Consider the following 10034-nt stretch of genomic DNA (forward strand, 5'->3'; position numbering starts at 1 on the left):
AATTGATTGAACAATATCCTCACGATTAGCTTTATAGTACCAGTGTCTAGCTTAGTAAGGTATATTTTATACTATAGTTATCAATCTTTTTAAACGTCATATTATAAAAGTATTTTAATTTCACCCTCCATTTATAACATGGGTTAGTCTAGTGGTTTGCCAAATATGGTCGATTTATTATTGTATAGATTCAAATCTGCATAACAAAACAACATACTTTATATTCATGCCTGTTTGTATACATCATTCTCTAGAATTTTAGTAATTTCTTTTACATTATTTCTTATTCTTACAAACATACATAGTTCTCTCAAACAATATTCTTTTTCAAAACTTCTAACAAGTTTTAATCGACTGTCAAAACTTACATGATAGAATACAAAATAATTCAGTCCCAGTACAATTGTTCATGCACCTAAAACCTTCATATGATAGGGTAAGATCTAAAGTGTCGGAAAACACGATTAGTTAAGAAAAAGATGCATGATGCAAAACAGGTTAGATACTGACACAGATCGAATGCTTGAAGTATATGTTTTGAGAGTTTTTTTGTAGGTAGTTATTAGAACCAATACTTGCTTCCTCATCCTGAAATGAAATCTACAGTTATCTCTGTCATAAAAATTAGCAATAAGAAAAAGATACCACAAACGATAATGTCCAGTCTCAGTCAAATCCATTTTTACTATACTGTTTTTGTTTGGGTCCAAATTTAAAGTGGGTAGAAAGTACCATATATAAGAAAAAATATCAAAGTTCTAAATGGTGACTAAAGAAATGAACAAAAAAAAAATCTCTAAATATAACATGGTTTATTAGGAATATTCTTTCCATATAATTTCTCTTATTTCTTATTTTTAACAAAATTATTAAACAAAAACATTCTTTAACAAATTTGAGAAACAACAATAAATAACGTATACCTGTTTTATTTTATTTTATTTTTCATTCTTTGTCTATTCATTCTTATCATTTTTAAAGTGATTACCAACTAGAACCGAAGAGAGCATGAATAGCTGATACAGAAGGTGACACACCATCCCTTTTTGGCTCTTTAACTGTTCGTTAGCAAAGAAAATCAAGAATAAGATTCTCTCCTCTTGTTATTTACAGCCTAATATTTTTAGTACGTTTGATGCATGATGCCGACATCACGCGAGATTTGTAATATGCTACAAGGAGCAGAACAAAAGGGAAAACATGTATCAAGGTACAACTTGCGAAGGTGTAACTTGTATTTTATAGTTAACTGTATTAGAGTATATATATTCCTCTTAAGTTTTACTAGGGCTCCTAACAGTTAAATTAGTCATTGACCATTTACAAATTAAAATGCACTAACCTGGAGAAAATTAATTATAAAGAAGGCAGAATTATAACTCTTTGATTTTCTTAATATATTATTGATATTTATTAAAATTCAAATTTCGATATTACACTTGAAAATATCAAACTCCACAAGAGTTTCCTCCTGGACCACCATAATTAATATAGAAACCAAGTGGATTGCGTCGGAATATAAATTTCTTACCAATTGTTAGCCCATAGCATTTGGGACTATCTAGAACCACTTGTGTAGGTAAATAATTCATTTTATGCTGCACATAATTGGAATCCAACACTTCGATATTTGTGAAAATTCCTGAATCCTTGGGGTGGTTAACATTCGGAAATTGACCATTACCCATCTCAGGGCTTGAACCAGAAGGTGAAGCCTGAACTACACCACCAGCTCCAACCAGATTTGCACCATTGTCTAAAAGGTTAAATAGCTCTTTTGGCCAATATCCAATATCGACGTTGGGTTCACCTGACCCCAGTTCTGTAAGCCACCAGTTTCCTGTATTTTTGTCCTTTTCACGTATAATTAACAAACAAATAAGAATTTGTTACTTTATATGAATCACAGTAAAAAATATGTTAAACAAGCTATTTGAATGAATGAAATTTAACAGAAATTACCACTAATTTGATTGTATAAATTTCATGATTCATAAATCCTTCACTTCTTAGTGGGAATCACATGTGTTGAATAAATATATAAGATTAAAAATAATACCTGATGGATGAGGTAATGCAACCAGAGAGACTGCCCAGGCGGAAAATCTATGGGTTGAACTATGGGAAACGTCTGTGATACTTGAACAAACCCTGAACATGCTGTATTGTAACATCCTTTTCCATCTTTACCCTACAAAAAATCATCATATTTATATTTATATATTATTTGATTTAGATATTCACCAAATATAATATGTTGCCTACACAACTGAAAGAAACCAAGAATATATATCACATGCACACCTTCCAAAATCCATATGTCCAAGTACGTCCGTCACCAAAAATGCTTGGATTTATCTGTAAAAGATTTGAAATATTTCAGGAGTATCCACACAATCAAACAAATTAAAGAAAAAAACAGTAAAATGTAAACCTACCATCCAACCCGCTGAAATATAATTGTCCTCGTTATTCGGTCCACTGCCTATATATATTTGACCATACGAGGCTTGATCTTGTGCGATGTCTAGTTTAAACATTTTAAACCAAGCTTCTACACCACGAAATGGACCATTTTGTGACTTTACTCCAGCAAGCTACCAAAAGTAAATGTTTATAATCACCATTGTGTCTCATGTGCATATATATATATTCCATATATTAATACTTAAAATATATGTATAAGAAAATATCTGTGAGAAAAAAAAATGTATAAGAATATATTAAGAGGAAAGTAGATGTTTTACATGTGTTCCAGAACTATCAGGTGATAGAGAATGAACATGGTTCTCTCTCAAAACTTGAGCGTTGGTGGTGAATTCTTTTGTATTTCTCCATACAGGAATTGTTCCATCTGGACATGGTATTTTCTGTTTTTGTACTTTGTTTATTCCAATTGGACCTTTTAATTTAGTCCTTGAAACTGATGGTTTCATCTTTGAAAAAGGTGCAAATGTAGTCAAGTTAAAAATAACATTTCATAAGAAAATCTATGTGGGACCAATTTTAAAATCATGCACCTGAATTGTATGGTATTTGAGTAAGGGATGGCCAAGTCCTGATTGCATATAGATATCTATACAATCATATGTTACATTTTCACCTATCTGCAAATGAAAAAGGATGTTGATCTCATTACATGATATAAGAAAAATGATGTTGACTTAATTAAATAGATTAAAATATAGAAAACATATATGTGTCTAAAGTTTTTGTATTAAAGCTGACCTTGAAGGATTTGAGAGGTACAGTACTTTGACCAGAATGAACTAAGACTCCTGAAAATAAAAGAGATAAGAGATTCATAATTAGAGCCATCCTAATTCCTTTTGACATTTTTGTTTTTGTTGTGTTTAGAATGCTCTGTTATATATACATATTAAGATGTCAAGGAATGAATAGAAAATTAATAAGGAAAAAATATTATTAAATCACGAACTTTCAAATTTGGTTGAAAAAAACATGAACTTTGTCTTATACCACTTAAAGCATCAACTTATCTTGACTAGCCGTTTTAACCTCTAACATATTTTGACTAAGCCAATTTTAAGACACTTTTAAAATGGTAACAAGATTGAGGTAACAGGTTACTTTATGTCTCTAATCTCTGTCAAGTCCAGGCGACGTCATTCTAAAAAATTGTTTCATAGAGGATTCGAACCCGGGACCAAAACAACCTACTGAAGCAGAGCTTAACCACTATACTACTTATCATTTTATTAACTACTATAGATACTGATAACTATTATTAAACCGCCGAATCGTTTCTTCTCCCAACCTAAAAATCCCATTCCTTTCTGGATTTATAAACCTTAATATGTTCCATTCATTTCTGGATTTATAAACTCTTGAAATTTTTCCAAAGGTGAAGACTTTCTATTTATCTTTCGGAAGAATAAAATGGGGTGGTGCATGCTTTGTGCAAGTAAGGAGAATTCAGATTATGGATGGGCCCTTGAAGGAGAGTGTGTGTCGTGTGAGAAATAAAACGATTTAGTTTTGGATAAGAATCAGATGTTGTGATTGAGTGAGGTAATAATAATAAATATTAGCATCTATAGTTGTTAACAAAATAATAAGTAGACTACTGCTTAAGCTCTGATTCAGTTGTACCTTTGGTCTCAAGTTCGAATCCCTTAAGAAACAATTTTTTTAAATTTTCAAAGATACGTCGTACGGATTTGACAGAAATTAGAGACGGAGACTAACCCCGTTAATTCAATCTGTTGACCACTTTAACAGTGTCTTAAAAATTGCTTAGTCAACATATGTTAGAGGTTAAAACGGTTAGTCAAAATAAATCGAGGCTTTAAATGGTTTACGACAAAGTTCATGATTTTTTTCAACCAAATTTGAAAGTTGATGATTTAAATGACATTTTCCTTATTAATTATGCTTGATTTTTTTTGTTTTTGGTAATATGTATTCTAAATAAAAAAAATAAGAATACATGTTTGACTGGCATTATGTTACTATATATTATGAAACCTTTTTTAGTAAAATTATGAAATTTTATAAACTAGATGAGTATTAAATAAGAAATGAAAGTTCTTTGACCAGGAAAAGTTTGTTGTTAGTCAGGCCCCACCACAGCCTGCTTCAGCCCACAATTTGATAGTATGCCGTTTCATGCCTTGAATGATTGTTAATTTGGAAAACAATCAAAACACCTACACGGTGTGGAAAGGGGGTACCTGTGCACCCGTAACTTTTTTGAAAACTACAATATGTATTTTTGTACAAATTTTTGTATATGCACCCATAATAATTTATAATTTCCACCCACAGCAATAGATAAACTTCAGGAAAAAAAACAAAACAAACTAAATGTATTTAGCAAGTTAAACATAATTTAGTCAGTTTAAGAAATCAATATCACTTGAAATTTAAAGCCATTTAATAATAATAATAATAATAATAATAATAATAATAATAATAATAATAATAATACGACAAAACCACCAGAAAAAAAGAATGAAGCTTTTCCAACGGTTGTGGGAGAATGTTTGTTGACAAAAAGTTGATCCTCAACATCATTATTTTGCTCTTTTTGCTTCTTTTTTTTTAGATAAAGGAGTTGCTGAATAACCACCACCATCTTCACAAATGTTTTCTGAGGACTGCAACATTAAAACCTGAAAAAAAAGAGATTTGTGCCAATGTAAGTATGTAACTATCAAATTAAAGCATTTAAAAATAGTGTTTAGGAGGCAAAGCTGCAAATTTTCTCTGATGTTATCAGAATCAATTGAAATTTTGAAAAGCATTTTCTTGCCAAAGTGGTGGGTAATTGCTTCAGATAAGAACTCGGGATCTTCATTCTAGAGGAAACAAAAAATTGATTAAAAAAGCTTGCAAACACTTATTTTAATAATGCTAAACAACATCCTCCTATATGAGAATAAACAAATTTTTGGTTGAACCTAAGAATGTTCTTATACATGTAGATGGACATTAATATCTTCAAACAGTACCTCATTGTAGAGTTCAGAGGCTGAACGATGAACAATCAATTCATCCACTGGAATCATCTTTAACATTTGCAATTAAAATAATAAACCAAAGTATATGTTTGCCATACACATAAGTTTGTTCACGCAAGGAAAAAGTTTATGAAAATATCTTTGATATCGATATATATGAAAGCATACAAAGTTATATAATAAACCAATACTATCAAAAAATTATACCGAACTGAAGCTAACAAGTATGTATGTATACTGGTTGCTCATAAAGTATACAGTGCAAGAAACTTAAGAGTCCCGTGTTATTCGCTTTTATTGCTTGATACCTACAAAACAGAGAGCTACTTCAGCTTGTGCTTGAAGCTCTTCAAGAACCTTCACAACTTTCTCACGGCTAAACCCAATCTCACTCTTCTCATCTCTTAGCATTTTCCTCACCCTTCATCACACAAGAAACATACGGTAAGGAAACACAATCAGATAGCTCTGTCTTTAAAACAAGAATTGAAGTCGAGTGATTGCAAACCTGTGTACAATGGACGTGTCTCCATGTCCAGTGCAAACTATAAACATTGCATTGGTAGGTAATGCAGCGTGAAGGGCATGGACTCTTTCATCCATTTTCTTCAAGATCACCTTAGTTTCAGCTGAGACTTTGCTTTTGGGACGTTTCTCAGGACCGGCTGAAGCATCGCTACTACATGTCTGTAATGAGATCATCTTTGCTAGTCTTGAGTTTAGTTTCTCTGGATCATCCGCTCTCCTCTGGAAATGTGTGTTCAGTTCTGAGAACTGTGTCCAAACAAACTGCGACCGCCTGTTCTTTACCTCTTTCATGGCCTTTGAAAGTGCTTCATCATCATCACATACTGGAATTGCATTTGATGACTCAGAAGCATACCGCTTCACGATGTTGATGCTGTCCACGATAGAAGTGGCTTTCTCGCTCTCATTCAAAACGTTGAGGAGTCTCTTTCTTATCATCTCAGGTGGTGAACCGAACTCAGGTCCTAAAGAGGAAGCCAAGGAGATAAAATCACTTCACAGGATACAGAAGAAGAAAGATTTAGGAATCACTTACCGTATTTTATCTTCATTAGTGCCAAATCCATGGCTGCCTTTGCATCCTCGACGCTGTCATGTCCAGATTCAGACATTTGTATCTCTCTAGCGAGAAACTTTTTGGCTAGAATCCGAAGTTTGGTTTTGTAAGAACCACCACGTGGATGCTTGTAGAGCACTGCAGTGTCAATCACTAGGTTATGAGAGATCTTCAGAGAAACCAAGTCATTCTCCAAAGAGTGTCCTACTAGTACTGTCTCTTTGAAAACCAGCTTCAAGAACTCTTCCTAAACATATCAAACAGCTCTGATATTATCATATTATACTAGATCGTTACAAATATGTAAATAGAAAGTTATAATCATCTTGTGGAACCTGAATATATCTAAGGGTTGTTGTTACCCCCTCCATCATCTCAGCTGTTATTCCGCTATACCTGCAAACCGATACCAATACCAAATACTATTATAACTTTCTAAACCAAACCAAACCAAACCAGACCGAGCATATTAGAATGGCTTACCTTGTATTGTAATCAGTAATAAGATTTGTTGGCTTGACTAGTTTATCTAGAAGAACCTGCACTACCATGGCAACTTAGTAACAGTAGGGAAGAGATGTAACAAACTTGAAGACAGTAAGGAAGAAGAAGATACCTGTCCTTCTATATCAACCAGTGTCACTCTTGTCAATTCAAAACCATCCTTTGTAATACACTAGGGTGAAACATAAAGAAAAGAAAATGATTAGCTCACAAAGCATCATCACAAAAGGCTAGAGAAGATAGCTGCTTAGTGCTTACCATCTCGCAATCAAGAGCCAAAATTTCACGGGGACATGATCCTGACGGTGCAGGAAGTGTAGAAACAAACTCTGCATGACGAAAGAAAAAACATTATGAAGGCAAAAGGTTAACAGCTTAAAACATGATTAGGTTATTAATCTTCAGTAGCTAGAGCTCGTACCCGTCTCAAACTTGTATCCATTTTGTTCCATTTCCTTTCGACTTAGAGTGTAGTATGCAACAGGGAACGGTATATCTTTTGTGAGCTCAATGAAGGTCTTCCCGGTCAGATTACATGCTTCTACAAGCGAAAGATGTTATATTGTTAGTGCCTTCGATTAGGAGAAGGATTGTTATAAGATCTAGTTTACAAGATTTTTACTACCTGGCTTAGATAGAGGTGGTTCCATTGGACTAGTAGCACTTTTCTTCTTCTTACCCCTGCAAGTAAGGATGGTATCTACTGTCTTCATCTCATCAACTGCACAACTAAACACAATGAGAAGACAATAATCAAAAGATGTTAAACCACACAATTAACCAAGAAAAATTGTATTCAAATTCCAAATAAGCAATAAGAAAATAAAAAAGAGAAAGAACCAAAACTTACACCAACCTCAAAGCTAAAAGCGGTACAGGATTGCCACAACAAGATTTCAACCTAGCAAGTGCTTTAGACTGTGATAAGTACAGAGCAGCATCCAATCCAGGGAGGTAGAGCAAGACAACCTTTGGAATTAGAGGCTTATTCTGCAAAAAAGACCATATTCATTGAAATATCATTTATACTTCCTACAAAGAAAGTCTAAACTTTCAGAACTTTAAAAAAATAAAAGCATAAAGAAAAATATATCTACACATACAAAGAAAAGTAAGCTCCAAGCTCAATCACCAACACATACCCAACAAGTTCCAAGCTTTTTTTTTTGTTAATAAAACCTCTCAGAACTTAACAAAAAATATATAAAGTTCAGAACTTCTTCAAAATGAAAATGTAAACAACATATGTGTAACTCTTCAAGCTCAATCATCAATCAACACATTACCCAACAGACAAGGTTCATACCTTGATGAATACCCACGAGGGCATATAGCCTTCTCCAATAACCCATGTGACAAGTCCCTGAACATCCTGTTCAAAACCCCCACATTATCAATATATTACATTCTCATTAGTCCCAAAAAAAAAAAGAATAGTTATAACATTTGGGAAAACAAACTACTTGTAAGTTCAATGTTATGTCCGGAGTGTTGAAAACGAGTTCTGGTTTCGCCTGCCACAAATTTTTTTGAGCATTAAACTTCAATACAATATAAAACCAATCAAATCAAAATCATAAGAAGAAGAAGAAGCTTTAAGGTAAAAGGAGGTGGTTACTTCCGGTCCATATACATCGAAGAAACCGTTGGTCTTATTATCAACACCGTCGGCGCTTTCTCCACAATCAAGATTGTCTTCCACGGCGTCGTGCTTACGCTTCAAAGACGACATCTTTTGAGACGGGGAAGAAGCTTTTCCTAAAGAGAGATTGGTCTTCACCCCTTTCGTCCGGCAGCCGGACCAATCTTTGAAGGGTTTTAACACTTCAAAAATACCTAATTGACCTTTTTAAAAATATTTTTACTACAGAAACTGTTTATCACTTAGTAAGCAATATTCATTATATTTTGAAAACTCGATTTTTAACCAAATTATTTGAACTATGTGATTTTTCCGTGCTCATGCACGGATACAAATATTTATAAATTAAATATGTTACAATAGTTGATTGTTATTTAATTTTAATTTTGAATTAATTTATAATTTGTATGCATAATTTATACTAATATAAATATTAATTTTAATCAGACATGATTTTAAATAAGTTATCATTTGGGTATATTGGATTGCATCAATCAATTTCTTTAAATTCAACTAATATTTTTTTATTTTAAATATATGAAAATTATGATTATTTGCTTTTATTTTGGTTATTATCTTAGATATGTAAATATATTTGAAGAAGATTATGTATAACTTAAGATATATTGTGCTTAGAATGAAGTAAAAATAAACTAAATATTTGATTCCAAATTACAAAAATTAAATTATATATTGATTTTTAAATAAAATATTAGAAAGTAAAACGACAATCATTAGAAGTTACTTACATAAGTAACTAATACTTTTTGGAAGCCCATTGGAACACATATCAATATTTACAGTAACTAAAATATTTATAAATTCTAAATAAATTTATGTCTTATATATATTAAATGGTAAACTAAAATCTATGTAAAATAATCCTAAAATGAGAATTCAGATTTGCGTTGGTATTTTGATAGGTTATATTAACTTTGACAAACATAAAACATAAAAATTTAATATTAAAAAACATTTTTAATAATGATATATATAAATATCTACCTGTTAGATTATATAGTTATTTAATTTAAAAATATTTTAATTATTGATCAAAAAGTTAATTTGACTTTATTTTTAATATCTATTAAATAAACAGTTTAATTTTTTGTGATTGTATTTTAGAAATCATATTATATAAGTAAAATGTAATTTATAGATTAAGAAATCACATTATAAAATATATATTTCATCTAAGAAAATATAGATATAAATAAATATTTTATTACTTCAAAAGTATATTTTATGTTATTTAAAATAGTCTTAAATGGAATATTTCTATTTTGTGAAATTTCCTTTTTTAATGAAATCATATTATATA

The 10034-nt window shown here is 31.6% G+C and overlaps 2 protein-coding genes across 3 annotated transcripts; both read right to left on the bottom strand.

Moving 5' to 3' along the window:
- Positions 1–1448: 1448 nt before the first annotated feature.
- On the bottom strand, positions 1449–3336 carry LOC130506839 (uncharacterized). Its single transcript, XM_057001532.1, has 7 exons — positions 3229–3336; positions 3021–3107; positions 2748–2936; positions 2439–2597; positions 2305–2358; positions 2060–2191; positions 1449–1853 (listed from the first exon to the last, which is right to left on the bottom strand). Exons 1-7 carry the CDS (start codon positions 3334–3336, stop codon positions 1449–1451), a joined length of 1134 nt encoding a protein of 377 aa, XP_056857512.1.
- Positions 3337–5609: 2273 nt separating this feature from the next.
- LOC108829257 (small RNA degrading nuclease 5) lies at positions 5610–8890 on the bottom strand. 2 transcript variants are annotated; one of them, XM_018602921.2, is made up of 13 exons: positions 8690–8890; positions 8535–8585; positions 8378–8443; positions 7928–8061; positions 7697–7800; positions 7493–7612; positions 7330–7400; positions 7184–7243; positions 7051–7106; positions 6903–6963; positions 6547–6814; positions 5992–6475; positions 5610–5904 (listed from the first exon to the last, which is right to left on the bottom strand). In XM_018602921.2, exons 1-13 carry the CDS (start codon positions 8801–8803, stop codon positions 5778–5780), a joined length of 1716 nt encoding a protein of 571 aa, XP_018458423.1. In that variant the 5' UTR covers positions 8804–8890; the 3' UTR covers positions 5610–5777. The 2 variants fall into 2 exon arrangements, with proteins under 2 accessions (XP_018458423.1, XP_018458422.1); XM_018602920.2 differs by having other exon boundaries at positions 7922–8061.
- Positions 8891–10034: the final 1144 nt, after the last annotated feature.

Source organism: Raphanus sativus, unplaced genomic scaffold (genome assembly GCF_000801105.2).
Source record: "Raphanus sativus cultivar WK10039 unplaced genomic scaffold, ASM80110v3 Scaffold3715, whole genome shotgun sequence".
Taxonomy (NCBI): domain Eukaryota; kingdom Viridiplantae; phylum Streptophyta; class Magnoliopsida; order Brassicales; family Brassicaceae; genus Raphanus; species Raphanus sativus.

Excerpts from the sequence above, each read along its gene's own strand:
- LOC108829257 (XM_018602920.2), bottom strand. The coding sequence starts at position 8,803 with ATGTCGTCTTTGAAGCGTAAGCACGACGCCGTGGAAGACAATCTTGAT. Across the intron at positions 8,062-8,377 it reads CCTCGTGGGTATTCATCAAG|AATAAGCCTCTAATTCCAAA; the intron begins GTATGAACCTTG and ends TCTTTTTTGCAG. Across the intron at positions 5,905-5,991 it reads GACACGTCCATTGTACACAG|GGTGAGGAAAATGCTAAGAG; the intron begins GTTTGCAATCAC and ends TGTGTGATGAAG.
- LOC130506839 (XM_057001532.1), bottom strand. The coding sequence starts at position 3,336 with ATGTCAAAAGGAATTAGGATGGCTCTAATTATGAATCTCTTATCTCTT. Across the intron at positions 2,937-3,020 it reads TCAAATACCATACAATTCAG|ATGAAACCATCAGTTTCAAG; the intron begins GTGCATGATTTT and ends CCTTTTTCAAAG. Across the intron at positions 2,359-2,438 it reads ATATTTCAGCGGGTTGGATG|ATAAATCCAAGCATTTTTGG; the intron begins GTAGGTTTACAT and ends AATCTTTTACAG.